This window comes from Typopeltis vanoorti, chromosome 2, assembly GCF_054136105.1.
Source record: "Typopeltis vanoorti isolate ZY-2024b chromosome 2, IOZ_Tvanoo_1.0, whole genome shotgun sequence".
NCBI classification, from domain to species: Eukaryota; Metazoa; Arthropoda; class Arachnida; order Uropygi; family Thelyphonidae; genus Typopeltis; species Typopeltis vanoorti.
Window position 1 is genome coordinate 20,652,490 of NC_143550.1, and position 17,889 is coordinate 20,670,378.

General features: G+C 35.3%; 1 protein-coding gene across 4 annotated transcripts in view; it reads left to right on the forward strand.

Annotated features, from left to right (window-relative positions):
• The window catches only part of LOC150108866 (uncharacterized), a 377,690-nt gene that overhangs the window by 91,670 nt on the left and 268,131 nt on the right, over positions 1–17,889 (forward strand). For all 4 annotated transcript variants that reach the window (XM_090403872.1, XM_090403896.1, XM_090403887.1 and 1 more), the window contains exon 5: positions 15,493–15,685. In XM_090403872.1, coding sequence (XP_090259998.1) covers positions 15,493–15,685 — 193 coding nt within the window. The remainder of the gene's footprint in view (positions 1–15,492; positions 15,686–17,889) is intronic.

The following is a 17,889-nucleotide window of genomic DNA, read 5'->3' on the forward strand; positions in this document are numbered from 1 at the left end:
CATTGATTTTCCAGATTGTCAATTATTGCTTCTACTTTTTCTTCATCTGTGTGTGCCATTCCAAGATTGGTCTTTAAAGGAGGAAGTGGTTGTCTTTTGGTACGAAGAGATTTTACAAACTTCCACATGGAGTTGTCTTCTGGGTTGATTTCTTTGAGTTTGGTTTCCCATTTGGAGTTCCTGTGGATCTGGAGGGCTTCTCAAACCTGTCTGTTCAAAGTGTTTAAGGTTGCTTTATCCTGCGGGGGCTCTAGTATTGCGATATCACTTTCTGGCCTTATTTTTGGCCCTGATCAGGTCCATTATCTCTTCTGGGATCCAGTTAGGAGCATGGAAGACAGTGGTTTGAGTGACTGATGCTATTGCTGAGTTGATTTGCCTAGTTAAATTGTTTACAGCTTGATCTATTTCTTCTTTTTTACAAATGATAGGGGGTGGACCGATGTGGACTGGGAGAACCTTATAGAGCTTGTCCCATGGTATGAAAGAATAATGGGGAGAGAGCTGATCTTGAAGTCCTAACCTGAGTAGGATGGGATTGTGATCTGAGTTAAGCTCTTCTACTGTCTCCAGCTGGTATTGATATTTGATGTTTCTAAGGATAACTATGTCTAATACATCAGAACTTCCTGATGGGCTGTAGTGTGTGGGCTCAGTGGGTCCAGCTACTATTGATGAGTTGAGTAACGTATAGTTGAATAAGGTACGGCCTTTGGAGTTGATTGACAAACTGAACCAGGCCGTGTGTTTGGAGTTTAGGTCTCCTGCTATAATTATGGAATCCATGGAGCTGAGGATGGAGTCTAAGTCTGCTGTCAATAGTGGAATACTGGGAGGGTTGTACGCTGCGTAGATTTTGAGTTTGCCTGCGTTATTAGTGTGCACCTCTACACCCGTCACCTCAAGGTTTAAAGTTTGGAGGGGTTAGTCAGTGCGTTGTGGCTTAAATAATTTTTGATAAAAATAGCTGTGCCACCTCCACTAGAGTTAAGTCTGTCTGTCCTGTATAAAATATAGCCTCTTAGTTTTGGATTGTTTGATGGTCTGAGGTGGGATTCACTGATCAAGATTATGTCTGGATTGTATCTTTTTGCAAATTCTTGCAGCTTGAGAATTTTATTTAAGCCATTGGCATTCCATGCTGTTATCATGAGAGAATTTGGTTTAAATTTTTTAAACATTATAGAGTTGTTAATATGGATTAGGTTTCTAGGTAGAATCTTTTTCTGGAGGATGTTGAGGTGCTTGCTTTGCTGAATTCATGCAGCATTGTTGCAAGTGATGAAGTTAAAGCTGATGTGAGATTAGAGCTTGTTCGCTCTTGTGATGAAAAAGTCTGGGTTCTTACCGCTTCCGCATATGATTTGGACATGGATGAGGGTCGAGTGCCTTCCTGTGTTGTCGAATGTGAGGTATTATGATCTGGAGGGCGAACTGCTTGGTTGTGTGTTGTGTCATTACTTGTAGGAACGTGGTTAGTTCTTGTTGATCCACGGTTTTTTGGATGGAAAAGGCAACTGTTGTAATTAGAGGGATGTGGTCCTCTACAGTTGGCACAACAAGCAGGTGTGGATCTGGGTTTGGTGCAGGAGTTAGTTTGGTGACCCTCACCGCATTTTAGGCATCTATATGCAGCTCTGCACAGTTTTTGGGCATGCCCAAACCTCTGGCATCTGTGGCACTGCCCTGCCGATGCCTTCTTCCTTAGAGGTTCGGTTGTAATTTTAAGCTTACAAATGTCCGTAACTTCATAGATGCTTTTTTGTGTTGGAGATTTCGAACCAACACCAGTGGCATTGGTGTTTTATCTGACCTCAACATTCTCCTCACTTTGGTTGGAGTCAATCCTTGATTGATGAGGTCAGCTGTGATCTCATCAGTTGTGATACCCTCAGCCACTCCTCTTAGAACTACTTTTAAGTTCTTCTCGCTAGCTAGCGCAAATGTGTGGAAGGGCAATTTAGAGTTGTCAAGCATTTTTGTCATCAAGCGATAATCAGTGACAGTGGATCTTTACACCCTCTTCAGTATTTCTTGCCCAGGAAAAATTTATATTTTGTTCTCCTAGGGATCTTGAGACTGAGGTCCATTTGTCTTTATCTCGAAGGATGACTGGAGGGACCTTTTCTTTTCTATCTTGGGTGGTCTGATTTTGTTGAGTTGTTACATCAACTTCCAATCCACCTTCCGATGTTCTGCATCTTTTATTAGAATGTTCTTCATGAGAACAATCGAATTGTCGGGGAGTCTTTGAAGGTGGAACAGGTGTAATGTCCTCTTCAGTGTCATTTACTTCAGTGAAGAGATTCAAGCAACCAGGATAATCTGTTTCAAATTTCTTTAGGAGGAATTTGAGAATGTCAAGTGACATATCTTTGTTTAACTGTTGAATGGCGTCTTTGATATCGTTTACATTCTCCATTCTTGAATAGGTATAAAATATTTACAATGACGAAGAGAACAGGGCTAGGGCCAGAAAATTGTATCAAAAGTCAAAGTCTTACCTCGTATTCTGCAAACAAAGCAGATTCAAAATATCTAAAACTCACTAATCACCACTTAAATCAAAAAACATTCTTCGCAAGAACAACCATCATGCGAGCTGCCATTTTTTCCAGATACCAAGGTTGAAGTGATGCAGAAGTCATATGTTTCCCATATACAAGTAGACAAAAGGTGTTACACCTTATTATTAAAATACTCTGGATTACATATAATGTTGAAAGTTTTTTCACTTGGTTATATTATAAATTAAAGATGCCAAAAAATTATATTTTTTGTTTAATCTTTTATCCAAGGGTAAATAAACAATGTTTGTGCATGAAGAATATAATTTCTTGGCTTCTTTTATTGATGTGTTTATTATTAAACGTGTTTCTTATTCATTCAAAATTGTTGTCCAATCCAGGGAAATACTTGCAAAGATTTTTCTGCAAACTTTCCAAATGCAGCCTCAAAATTTTCTGCACATTGTTATCAATTTTATTAATTGTTAGAGAAGGAAAAAGTAATTCAACCACTATTAAGTTGTGTAAAATCTTGTATAGAAAGAATTATGTACACAATTCTTATATACCGATTTTACTTGAGAAAGAAAGTCAATACAAAATACTTGTAGTTTAATTAACATTTTTTCATTAGTGTTTTATGTAATCTGGTAAATATTCGAATGAATTGCTAAATTATTTAACCACCAATATTGTACAAACAAAGAGATAGCCTAAACAGGAATAGAAATGTAGACCTGAGGCTATTGCCAGCCTCGAAAGTCAGCTAGTTAAGAGGTTTTCCCGACATGACTCAGCGATTTCATGGGGAGAGGGAATGAACCCCTGGAAGAACATCCAGGGAACTCGATCTGAAGAAGTTCCAAGGTCATGAAGGTGGAATAAAAAGGAGACAGGTGCTCTGCTCCTGGCTCTCTGTTCCTGACCTGTTCTGGTGTCACTTCGAAGAGGTCCCTGTGTCCAGCTGTTTCAAGGATGGGGGGAAAGACATACTGTATTTCGACAACGATAGCAGATTTTTAACGGCGAAGTTGGCCTGTTCGAGAAGTCCCACCGCGAAGTTCCTTAAGCGATCTCCGAGAATGCTGTATCGTCGTTGTCGTGGAGTAGTGTCTGTTTGTGGTTCTAACGGGAAAGAAGAAGGTTATGTTCGTGATCTCTAGGATCTTGAATGCTGAACCGGCTGAGAAAAGTTTCAAGTAAGATTAATATAGAACTGTTGTGGATTGTGAACCTTAGAGCAGGGATTGTTGATCATATAGCTGCTAGTATAATGTGAAGTTGGAAAACTGCACTTCTAAATTATTATGAAAAAGTTATCTAAAGAATTCTGAGCATTTGTTAATGTTAAGTGTTGAAAAGAGAGATTGAATGTAAAGCTTAGTTAAGCATAATTCTGTTAATGATCTAAGTTGAATGAGTTGAAGTGTGTGTGAAACTAACCACGTGTCTGATGTATATGTGAGTGTAAATATTTATCTTTGTCTTTAAGCTGAAAGCTAGAAATGCTGTTTTAATTAATTTGAGAACCAGACACGTGCATTGCATTGTTACTTAGCTGAGTTGAAAAGAACCAGATAAAATTGATATGTGCGAAATCCTTTTTCTTTTATGTTGTAATTACCATGTCTTAGTATGAATAAATTGTTTTGTTTATTAATAACTTGCTGATTTCGACTTACCAATGCACTTCTCATAAAATATAGAATCTGTGTGTCCTTAAAGTTAACCACGAACTAATTTTATGTATCAAACGTTGCTTGAATTATGATTGAATATTAGAGATAATTCCATGTTCCACTGAGCATTTCTCTCACATGTATAGGAAAGACGAACAATTCCTTTGCGTGATCTTTAATGGCACAATCGTTATACAAATAAATTTTTAAAGTTCAGTGTAAGAGAAAGCCAACTCGTTAAATAAAGGAATTGTTCCAGCCAGAGGCAATTCCTGAATCTATACTCCACACACGAAAGTAGCATAGTTACGACCTTGAGGAGGGGGATGAAATTGTTGACTAAAGGATTAACAGTGATAAGACTAGCTCAAGCAACGACTACAAACTCGGTAGTACAAAAATAAAAGATGTAGATATTATTACAAAGGTGCAGTACGAAATTAAATAAAAATAAACAAGAATAATATCAAAAAAATAAAAATATAAAAATCATTATTTTTACAGTTGCTTTTGCCACCAACTGCAATTTTTTGGTTGTTGCATTTACTTTGTCTTGCATGTGAAATTTTTATATTTCACATACAAGACCGGTGAACAAATAAAGAAATCTCACCTTATAAGGACAGATTGGGGTTGTTTAAATGAGGAAAAGATATCTATTATGTATGCTGGTTTACAAAGTTATTTCCAGTCATGTAAATGGTGTTTTGTTTGAAAGGTTTCATCTGGGGAAAATCTAGTTCTTGTAGACTTTCCACGTGAAAGCCCATTAATTTAGTTGTGAAAAAATAAGTTGAATATGATCAGTATCCTTTTCATCACACAGTCTAGAAAAAAAAGCAGCTCTTGTTCAAAAGGTAGCCATTAACAAAATTTGTAATTTTAATACCCTCAAAAACAGCTATAACAATTTGCTGTAATGAGCAAGCTCTTAAACAGCGTGTGGACAGACTTATGTGTTCGTCGAACATGTTGTTTATTATTTTAACGGTATAATAGAACACAGAAACTAAGTAAATAATTAATTTATTAACTTGATGCTGATATTTCGCTGGTATTATAACCAGCATCTTCAGAGCACAAAAACACTGTTTGTCACAATACGCGAGACTAAAACAACATGGTGTACATTAACAAAATTGTAGCAGCAACACAAAGACTAGAGTCCTGATTTTGGCGCCCTCTATCTGAAAAAAAAAAAAAAAAAAAAAAAAAAAAAAACGCTATCATATATTGCTAGAGTCCTAGAAAAGTGCTAGTTTTTTGTATATAAATAGTCCCACATACAAACTGGCTAGACATTTAGCAAAGCTACTAGCCACTCTCACTAACAATTCTCCCTCCTTTATCAAAAATTCAGCACACCTAAAAAGCATCTTACAACACCTCACCCTAAAAAGCTCAGACTTAATAGTAAGCTTTGACATCACTTCACTATTCACAAATGTACCACTAATAGAAACCCTCAATCTACTGAAGTCACACTTCCCCCCCTGATATATTTGAACTATTCAAATTCACAATACATGCAGGATATTTCACATGGAAAGGGAAAATATACAAACAAATTGATGGGACAGCCATGGGCTCCCCCCTTTCTCCCCCCCTAGCCAACTTTTACATAGAACACCTGGAAAAACAAGCAATCAATACAGCCACTCTCAAACCAACACTTTGGCTACGCTATGTTGATGATGTGCTTGCCATTTGGCCACATGGCCCTGAGACATTGAAAACATTCCTAGCACATTTAAATAGCCAACACCCAAAAATCCACTTTACTATGGAACAGGAAGCCAACAACTGTCTGCCCTTCCTGGATACACTCATTACACGTCTCCCAGATGGTTCCTTATCATTTTCAGTTTTCAGAAAACCCACACATACAGGCAGATACTTACACAAACAATCACACCATCATCCTTCTCAACAATATGGCATATTAAAAACGCTAACCCATAGAGCGAGAGCAATCTGTTCAAATGACAAGGCTCTTACTGCTGAACTGACTCACTTACGCCACAACTTCTTGGCCAACGGCTACAATCCACAAAAAATAAACAAAATACTAAACACTCCTAAGAAACCCCTCCCACCATCCACCACAGAGAACTACAACAAAACAGTCACCATCCCTTACATTAAAGGCACATCCGAAAAGATCTCAAGAATTCTCATTAAACATAAACTACGCACTACATTCAGACCATGTAGCAAATTAGCCACCCTCATCCGCTCACCCAAGGACAGCATTCCTCCTTTATCACATCCAGGAGTCTACCAAGTACCCTGCTCATGCAATCAAGCCTACTACGGTCAAACAGGAAGAACTGTGAATATCCGCATCAGCGAACATAAACGATACGTCCGGAAATATCATTATGGGAAGTCGGGCCTAGCAGACCATGCTCTGGATACCCCTGCACACAGGATCAACTGGAAAAACACAAAAGTACTACACAGAAACCCATATAAATCAGAGAGATTGTTCTTAGAGGCGACAGAAGCCCTAAAACACACCCCAAATCTCAACAAATATGGCTGTATTAACTTGCCGAAGATCTGGGAGACAGTCATATTAAGGAAAAACTAGCACTTTTCTAGGACTCTAGCAATATATGATAGTTTTTTTTTTTTTTTTTTTTTTTTTTTTTTTTTTTTTTTTTTTCAGATAGAGGGTGCCAAAATCAGGACTCTAGTCTTTGTGTTGCTGCTACAATTTTGTTAATGTACACCATGTTGTTTTAGTCTCGCGTATTGTGACAAACAGTGTTTTTGTGCTCTGAAGATGCTGGTTATAATACCAGCGAAATATCAGCATCAAGTTAATAAATTAATTATTTACTTAGTTTCTGTGTTCTATTATACCGTTAAAATAATAAACAGCAAGCTCTTAAACAAGAATTAAAAATTATTAGCAATACATTTATAAATAAGATATAACAAAAATACTATTAATAAAATTCTTCATAAAACTTCGTCAAAAGTAATATAGATTACAGTAAAACCATAACATTACCATACATTTAAGGGTTATCAGAAAAAAATTAATAGAATCCTACACCATTATAATCTTAATGCCACTTTTAAACCACCTATAAAATTAAAAAGCATATTCAAGTCCTCTAATGATCCTCTCCTCCCATTGGCACATCCTGGAGTTTATTGCATCTATTGCACCTGTAACATATCTTATATTGGTGAAACTGGACGTACAATCTCTCTACATAAAAAAGAACATAAAAGAGACATTAAATATATAATTTTAGTGAAGCAGGCCTCTCAGATCATGCTTTTAACACCCTACATCGAATTGATTGGAAAAGTACTTGTTCTTTTGCATTATACAAAAACTTGGTATGAATGGATATTTTGATTAACCACATTAATCTTAATAATAATGGGGCCTTAAAAATCCCAAGAATTTGGATGGCACGCATTCAGCCCACTTAGTTTCCAGCAAACCCTGTCTTTAGTACTGTAAGCAATTTTCATTTTTTATTGGCCACTATCCATACCAGTTGCAATTTATGTGTATACTAATATAAGTAATTTTATTTTCTGTTTATTTATCTATTATTTTCTGTATGAACATGTTACTCTCCAGCTTAATTTAACTCTTTTATTTTTTTAGCACCAGAGGTCAGGCAAATAGTTTTAATGGTTGATCAGTAACTTTAGCATGCCATGTAGATGATTGCAGTGCAGCTTGTTTCTTTGTATATATATACATATACTCCAGATGATGACCTTAATGTGAAGGTCGAAACGTCGAGTGTATATTTTGGTTTATATTAAATTAAAGTTTTACTCTAACACGGTAGTTGTATCCATAATTTTCATAATGTATTCTGATCACCGTGTAAGCATGAAAGAAAGGATACAGATTATATTAATGCTATTACTGTTCCCTATATCTGGGCCACTTCAGTCCATAACTTAGAAATGTGATGTGCTGCTTTCCAAACCTGTACTCTATTTGCTCTCCTAAAGATGAATTCATTCTGCTGCTTTAGTTCCAGGTCTGTACAAAGTTCCTTGTGCTTATAAGGAACTTTATGTATACTTCTAATGGACAAATTATATAGATGTCAAAGTTTTTCAGGTATGTCCAGAAGAATTTTGTCACCTTTCTGGAAAAACCAGAAAAAGTACTTCTGGATCAATAACCATGATAAAAACAAAAAGAAACAAATGGTAAAAAACCATGCTTCTTTGCAGTAAATACAAACACATGACTTTTTCTAGAATCTGTACTTGCTCTTAACAACTAATCTAATCCTGATATTTAAAAAGCCTAGCACCCCAGCCAAGGCTGCTGACTAACCCATAGAGGGCACCTTTATATGACTTTAGGCTTTGTTTAATCATTTTCGCTTTCTTTATGTTGTCTCTATGCATGTTAGTTTTATAATGCACCATGAATATCTCTATGGCAGGTGAATATTGAATCATTAAACTATTTAATTTCATTCCTTTGTGTTGCACTTCATTTGTGTTAAACTGTCAACCATCGTTAAGTAGGTCAATAATATTTGGATGGTGAGATTAGATCAGGGTTTCCCAAACTGTGTTCCGCAGAAGGTGAATAAGTGTTCCGTGAGAAGGTCTCCTGGAATTTGTCATTTTAGTTTTCTAAGCATTTTTCATGAATAAATATTTTATAGTGGAAATATTCTGAGGAGAATAATATTCGTGGATATGTCAAAGCTCAGACCCAGAAATCCTAATAACATCTGTGTAGCAAATGTTAGTGACCAAGCTGTGTATTTTTAAACAAAGTATTCATTAATTTTCACACATTGAAACCTTTCAACATTTGGTAAACGGAATACCGCTGTTTATGACCAGTCATAAAAATTGCCTGCAAGCCGATTACAACAATGGGCGGCATATCCACTGTTCTCAAAACTGAACGAAATAACATCTGTGTTGCAAATGTTAGTGACCAATCAGCAAGGAAGTAAAAAGAAAATTTTTCCACTGAAATTGAAGATCAAGGTAGTCTGTATCCGGTTCTCAGATCTAGTAATACTGAATACTTTCTTCACAAGTTCGTATTGTAGGGTGAAAGCGCTTGGTTCGAAACTGTAGTGCCGTGATTTTTTAAAAGTAATAGGCTTACAGATTTAAATTTTAATATGAATAAGAGACAAGGGACTTTGTTTAATTTTGGTGTTAAGAAATCTCTTGTTGAAGGTGTTTGTGACGTAACAGATAATGATTCATCCACCTCCAGCCTACAAAGCGATCTCCAGGATGTACAAAAGGAGGGGAAAACTACCAGCACACAGGAGAAAGTCTGCATTCACTCGTAAGTACTTATAATATTATAAATTTTTGGTGATCAGAAAGGAATATGTGAATAAAAATCAGCACAAAATAATTTAATGATGTTTATGTTTAATTAATTATTAATTAATAATTAATACATTACAAAATTACCAAGGTGTTCTGTGAAAATTTCAGGATTTGTGAAGTGTTCCGTCATAAGAAAAGTTTGGGAAACGTTGGATTAGATCATCCATCTTGACAGAATATATGGTACAGGAAAACCTAGCTTAACACTATTAAACAATCCATAAATTAACTGTGCATTAATTAAATCGCGTTAAGCGAGTACAATAAGTAGTAGGAATAATTATAATTCATCCATCAGTTAGCGTCGATTTGGAAAAAAAAAAATTGCAGTATTATCTGTATTAGAGGATAAAAATCAATTGCTTAAATTTTTATATAATATCTAAACATTTGATTGAGCTACTTTTATACAAAAAAAATTATTATTATTATTATTATTATCTGAGATCTCCAGCGAGTCAAGGATTCATCGAGGGAGGCTGTAAATTATCCAACCCAGCTATACTTCCCTTAAATTCATTTACACTAGATGCACTCACTACTCCTAAGGGCAAATTATTCCACTCACTCACTACTCTCTGAGAGAAAAACCTAGCTCTTACTCCTTTCTTGACTGAGAACAACCTTAACTTCCATGTTCTCAACCTGCTTTCCATATAACGAAAAATTTCATCAATTTGAAATGCTATAACACCCATTCAAAAGTTTATAGATCTCTATGATATCATCCCTCTTTCTCCTGTTAACCAGAGTCTGTAATCCACTACTTGCAATCTGTCCTCATAATCTAAATCCCATAATCCGGATATAATCTTTGTGACTCTTCCTTGCACCCTTTCCACAGCTTCTTTATCCTGTTGGAATCCGGGAGACCAAATCTGCACACAATAATCCAAGTGTGGTCTTATCAAAGCCTTATAAAGAGGCAAAATTACTTCCTTATCCTTACATGTCAAGGTTCGCTTCAGCATAGAAATTATCCTCTGAGTTGTATTTGCAACTTTTGCTATGTGACCTTTGAACTTTAAATTCTTATCCACCAATACACCAAGATCCCTTGCCTCTTCAGTTTCTTGTAACATAATCCCACTAATATAATATGCCGCTGGATCTTTACTCACACCAAAGTTCATAACTTTACACTTACTAACATTAAACCGACAGCCATTTTCGTTTGCAAATCTGATGATAGACCCTGCTTGAAGTCATTAATGTATACATTGAACAATAATGGCCCGAGGACTGAACCCTGAGGTACACCACTGGTTACCTTAAATCTGGCAGATTCACACCCACTGTATACCACTTTCTGATATCTGTCTGTTAACCATCCCCTGATCCAAGTCAATAGATTAAGTTCCAATCCCATATTCTCCAGTTTACACAACAGACTATCCTGTGGTATCCTATCAAATGCCTTAAAAAAATCCAACATTATCATAGTGTATCCATTTCCTTCATCCAACTCGGCAGTAACATTGTTTTAAAATATGAGCAAATTGCTAAAACATGACCTTCCTTCAGTAAACCCATGCTGTTCCCTGCAGAGTATAGAATGATTGTCTACCCATTTCTGTATGCTAGTTCTTACTAATTTCTCTAAAATCATCACTACCACACCAGAAATTCTAATAGGTTGGTAGTTAGACATATCAGTTTTCGCACCACCCTTGTGAAATGGAACTATATTACATTCCTTCCATTCCTGTGTTATCATTTCTGAGCTGAGACTCAAGTTATACAAATGTGTGAAAGGCCTAGCCAATTCCGCTGAACATTCCTTTAATAAATGGGTAGATATTCCATCTGTCCCTATTGACAAATTCTTATTCAGGTTATGCCAGAGCTCTTCAGCCTCATTTTCATGAACCTCTAACTCTTCATCCAATGTAGCAGTAGCACTGTGCACCATACTACATACACCTGGTTGATATATCTTAGCAAAGTGAGCACTCATTAACTGAACAATCTCCTTAGCTTCTGATACTCATGTACCATCTGCATTCAATAAAGTTATTCTTCCACGTTCATTCTTTCTTTTGCTTGCAGCATAGCGATAAAATTCTTTTGGATTTTCTTTAGCTTGCATGGCAATTTCTTTTCATACTCCGTTTTAGCTTCTCTCACAATACTCGTTACTTTTCTGAGCTGAGCTTTATATATTTCATAACTCCTCTCACTCTTATTTTCATGATACTCTTTCCACATCATCTTCTTCTTGTGGATATCTAGCTTAATAAGGCTGCACATCCATTTCACACCCAACCTATTTACTCTTCGAACACTAGGGATACATTCAGATACCCCGCCTCATTCAAGCACTTTTTCAAAGATTCCCATGCATTGCTGACATTTTTTTTTCCCCATTCAGTAATTGATACCATGGGACCAAAGATAATATTCTTCTAAGTTGATCATAATTTCCAGCTTTGTAATTCAGCATGTAGCCTGATTTAATTGGAGTTTCAATACAAGTAGATACTTCCCAAGAAAGAACAGCATGATCACTGTCACCAATTGGTGGTAAAACTATATTCTTGACAGAGATCCCTTCTGACGCTATGAGCAAATGCAACACTCTGACCTCAAGTTCCTTCTTTCACATGCTGCTTGAGAAAGTTATCCGGCAACACAATTCAATAAATTGCTGTTCTTTCTGATCATGAAATTTCTCTTCTACCCAATCAATGTTTGGAAAATTAAAGTCACCCATAATGATCATTCGCTTGGTACCCATAAGGCTAAATTGGCGATGCATTTCTTCGTCCCCTACAACTGAGCTGCCAGGTCTGTAGCAACATCCCACCATATATTTCATTCTGTTAATCTCCACTTCACACCAAATAGACTCAAACTCATTGTTACCATCATTGTTTTCTTGTATCTCTCCCCTAACTGGACTTAAGTCATCTGATATCATTAGTAGCACTCCTCCTCCTCTCCTATCTCTTCTGTCATTCCTAAAAATAGTATATCCATTGCACTTGATCCCACTTACCATATCTGATTCTGATTGCCAGGTTTCACTAATGCCAACAATCTTAGGCCACATCGTATTAAAAAAAAAAAAAGCAACAAACTCAACCCCTTTGTTTCTAATGCTCCTGGCATTTGTGTATAGACATAATAAATTATGACCTAGCCTATTCTTATAATTAGATATGCAATGTATTCGGTCTTGTTCTAGAATTTTCTCTTTTCCCTCCCCAGACATATTTAAAGGTCCGAACCCAAAGCATATTTTTCCACTCCTATGCCACATACATAACCATGTTCAAAGGCATTTATGTCTTTATCACGTTTGTATACCATAGCTGAATTTTCACACACATTTTTTCCATTCCTCTCTTGATGATCTAGTTTCCCTGACTCTCTGCATTAAGTCTTATACCAAGAAGTAATTTCTCCAGGTTTCTGATGGCAAATGAATTCAAGTAGAGGCCATCATTCTTATACAAATCTTTTCTGCCATCAAACACATCCCACACGTCTAAAAACTCACATCCATATCTTCTACATAGCCTGTGCGTGAAATCATTTGCTATTATCGCCCTCCTTCTTAACTCAGCACTATCATATCTAGGTAGTAATCCTACAATTTTTACTCTCTCACATTTCTTTCTTGCTTCTTCCAACAGATCTTTCATATCTTTTCTCATACTATGCTTGTCACCACTTAAATTATTAGTACCTACCAGCACTACCATTTCTTTTACATTTCTTTTTTGGTTTTCAATTACATTTGTCATATTTTTAATTTTCACTCCCAAGAAACTAGAAGTGGTGACTCCCTTGGCAAGCGCAAATTTTAAAGTTGAGTCACCATACCATATTACCTCTTTTTTCTTAGATATTAACTGACTTACTTTGTTGTTATTAATATTTTGATTACCAAGTTCAGTATTTTCCTGCCTGTTCTTGTTCTCATCCTTTTTCTTATCCTGTCGAAGTTTAAACAAACGTTTTTCCACGTTTACCAATTCCCTGGTGGATTTCCTAATAATTTCTTTTAACTGAGCTATTTCTAATGTCAGTGTATCCTCAGATAAATTATTATCATCACTGCAGCAGTGTTTTTGTTCAGGACAAATGTTCTCCTCAGTAGCAACGTTAGCTTTAGTCGCTGCCTTGTTACGACGAGTTTTTGGTGCCATTTTTAAGAGTAGTAAAAACTAATAATTTTTCTGAAATTATGTTATAAAACACTTGAGTACAATAACTACACTAATAAAACTACAATAATATACTAAAATACACAATTAAATATAAGAAAACACTTGGTAAATCAACAAAAATCACAAATCTTTCAGGAGCTCTCTGACAGTACATCATTTCACCTGCTAGCCTCGATATCAGTCAATTAAGTAAAGATGCTTGAATCGTGCTCGACTTTTCCTTTTGTCATACAACTCTCAATAGATAATATTATCTGGTGATCACTTTATCAAGATTTTGGTAGACTTTGATGCTTCATTCCATATCAGGATCTGCATCAAACAAAATATCCTTAGCATACTCAATGTGATTGAAAACTAGCTCAAGTTCTTTTGCAGTTAGCTTCTTAGTCATAACATTCTCTTGTTCTCACTCCTTCTCTTATTCTTCTTCATATGCGTACTGTTCTTCTAGTTGAAGGAAATCATTTCTGCTTAACTGTTCTGAATGGGAATCGAGCAAGTTTCTCTCATCTTATCCTTCTTTTCCAATTCTGCTGATTTCTTCAGTAATGTTAGATCTTGGATTGTGCACATGATAAACTAACATAGGCTTCAGTTTAAAGTCTCCTTCTGCATTGCTTCCTAATAAAAGCATAAGACAATCTTTAAATACTTTGTGTCCTGGTGGAGATGCTTCAGTTTTAGCTAGGAAAGTTTTTGTTGGCATACGCTTCCAAAAGAGACCAGTTTGTCGACATTGAATATTTGCAAATTGTCATAATCATCCTCCTGAATTATCCTTTGCAATTCTTCAGGAAACTTGGCCACAGAATCTTTATCAACACTAGCAGATTCTCCAGTTATTCTTACGTTATGTAGTCCAGCTCAATTTTTAAAATGGTCAAACCATCCTAAACTCTCAGTAAAACTTTCACATTAAGAGGTATTCTTTTTTGGTCATAATCCTCAATCCAGAGCGATAGAAGATGCTCCATCTCGATCATTAAATGGCTTCTATTTCAGTGATCTGCATAGTTAAAGAAGTAGTAGCAACTTTTCTTTGTTCTTTGTATTCTTTGCTCTTATTTAATATAGTCCGAACTGTAGATTCGCTGTATCCCAGGTCTAGCACAATCATTGTATTATTAGTACTACTTTCATATCACTTAATGACTTCCAACTTTTTCGCTTGCTGCAGATTGTCGACAAAGAATTTCGCATAACATAATAAATGTAGTTAACTGATTAATCACTCGCTTAAAGTGGGAAATAGTATCATTTCACTCAGTTGCGCTAACTGATTATCGCACATATCGAATTTGCGTTAAGCGAGGTTTTCCTGTATTCTGATAGGTACGTGGAATAATCTGCAATCACTTCATTTCTGTAATTTCCATTAGGCTATTTCTTCTAACTTGGTCTTGGTCTCTGCTTTATGTTTAGGCGTACTTTAAATGTTTATTCATATGTTGGTTTGTATTTTTACTTTTCGTAAATTTAAAGTTATATTTTTTTGTGCTTTCCATGACATAAAAATTTCAGATTGCTCAGTTATTTAAACTGCAGAATTTTATATATATATTACCAGAATTATAATTTATTTAATATAACCGAACTTTTTGTATTCACTATTTAGTAATACTTGACTATAATTTTAAATGTGGGGTATTTGGAGGGAAAAAAAATGTATGTATAAAATTTTAATGGGTCATTTGAATAACTTTTGAATAATATATGAAAGATATTTTATATATTTCATATATTATATACTTATTTCTCTTATTTTAGTTCGACTTAGTACTAGAAATGACTCACAGAGTTGAAAAAAAAGTCAACCCTGTCTTTGGCGTGGGTCCTAATGTAAGCGGCTTGTTAGCATCTTTTCCTTGCATGGAAGGAATAACAGAAAAACTAATATTTAAGTTGCAAGATGTAGTCATGCTTAGTGCTGTAAATGTTGACCCTGAGTATGCAATTCGAGGTATGTATTATTTTAATTTTAATTATTGCTTGCATATTCACTGAAATATGTTTGTTATATGCAAACATATTTCAATTATTTTGCTCAATGTAAAAGTGCTCACATCCCCTTTGAGTTTTTGCTTAATTTTTACTGCTTGTTTTTTTTCAGGTTTCATATTATTTAATTCATGGTTTGTCATACCTTCTATATTTCAAAAGAAAAAAAAAAAAAGAGGTAGAAAAAAAAATCGTGAATTTTATATCCTCCAAAGAGTATAACCCTGAACAATTTTCTAACAAGAAAAAAGTTTTCTAACAAAAAAAAAAAAAATTAATTGTTCCTTGAATAAAAATTATAAACTAGTCTGTTACTCTTTGAGCACTGAAGCATCACATGTTATTACTAATTACAAATGCATTGCATCATCATCAAATTCCTTCCATGTACCCTCAATGGGTGTACAGGATATGATAGTACTACATAAAAAATTTACATCATTACTAACTTCCTATCTACAATTTTCCACCAAATCAGTCTGTTACTTGTCAAGACTCCAACATTATCAGATCTTATATTTCTATCGTCTAAAGCACCTTGTACTGTATCAATCCACCTATCTCTTGGTCTTCCTTTGGGTCTTTTTCTTGCCAACCTGGCAGAGAACATTTGTTTTGCTAATCTTTCCTCTTCCATTCTGTTTAAGTGACCATACCACCTTAGATTAGCTCTGCTAATGCATTCCTGGATGCTGACAATGTCAAGTTCTTTCCTAATATCCTCATTTTTAATATGATATTGCCATTGATGCCATCTGTTCGTGCCCCTATTTTTTCTCAGGACTCTCATATCTGCAGTCTTTGGTCAAGTGTTTTACTTCTGACCCATCTCTCAGATCTATGAGTTAAAACTAGTTTGAACACTGTCTTGATTACAGCTAATTTACTGTTAGGACTAATTTCTCTCTTATTCCATATGAATTTATTCAAGTGACATCCTATCATACCAGCTTTGTTGATTCTGTTGTCTATTTCCATATTTAATTTACCATCTTCACTAAAAATCATGCCTAAGTAGCTGAAATGTTTTAATTATTTTTCACAATGCAGTTGACATTTTCAATGATTCTGCCTATTTTCATTGTTTTTGTCTTGTTATTGCTGACCTTCATACCATATGTATTACAACAGTTATTCAGTTTATTCAGGGAATCTTGTAGCAGATTTATTTAGAAGTATAACATCATCCACATAAAGCAAAGAGCTGACATTAACATCTCCAATTTTGATATCCGGTTTAATGCCACTTTCTTTCATAATGTGATCCATATAGATAATGTACTTCCTTATCTGACACCAGATTTAATGTTAAGCCATCTTCTTGTACTTCAATTCTAACTGCTGACTTACAACTCAGATAAAGACTAAGTATTGCTTGTTGTAATGTCCCTTTAACACCATATAACTGTAGCATTTTGAATAGCTTCTCTCTTGGCACCTTATCATATGCCTTTTCCAGATCTACAAAACTTAAATGCATATCTTTGTTATGTTCCCATGATTTCTCAACTGTCTGTCGTAAAGTGAAAATCTGATCCTGACAGCCTCCATTTGGCCTGAATCCAGCTTGTTATTCACCAAGCTTTTCTTCCACAATTCTTCTCAACATTTCTCAAGTATACTTGCATAAATCTTACCAGGAACACTCAGTAGGGAAATATCTCTGTAATTCTCACATTCGGTTTTATTTCCCTTTTTATAAATGGGTACTATGAGAGCTCTACTCCAATCATCGGAACTCGTCCCTCTGTCTAGGCCTTCTGAACTGTGCAGTGCAGCCACTGTAAGACTTTTATACCTCCATACTTGAGGATTTCTAGTTGAATATCATCTACTCCTGCTGCCTTTCCACATTTCAAGCCTTTGATGGCTTTTTCTACTTCAGCAGTGTATTGCATTCCATTCCATTGCATTGCATTCCATCTTTAATATATACCAGTGGTGGCTGCTGAAAATTTTGAGTCAGGGGTGCTGCATATACAAAATAAGAGAAATAATTCATTTTTTCCTAATCAGTAATCCATTTATTAATAAGTAAATTTACATATAAAGTATTTGCTTTAATAAAAATATTATTTGAGAATAAAATCCATTCTTCTAATTTTGCCTTCACAAAACTCTTCAATAACCTTTCCATGAAAATTTGTAATTTGTTAAAACGTGTTT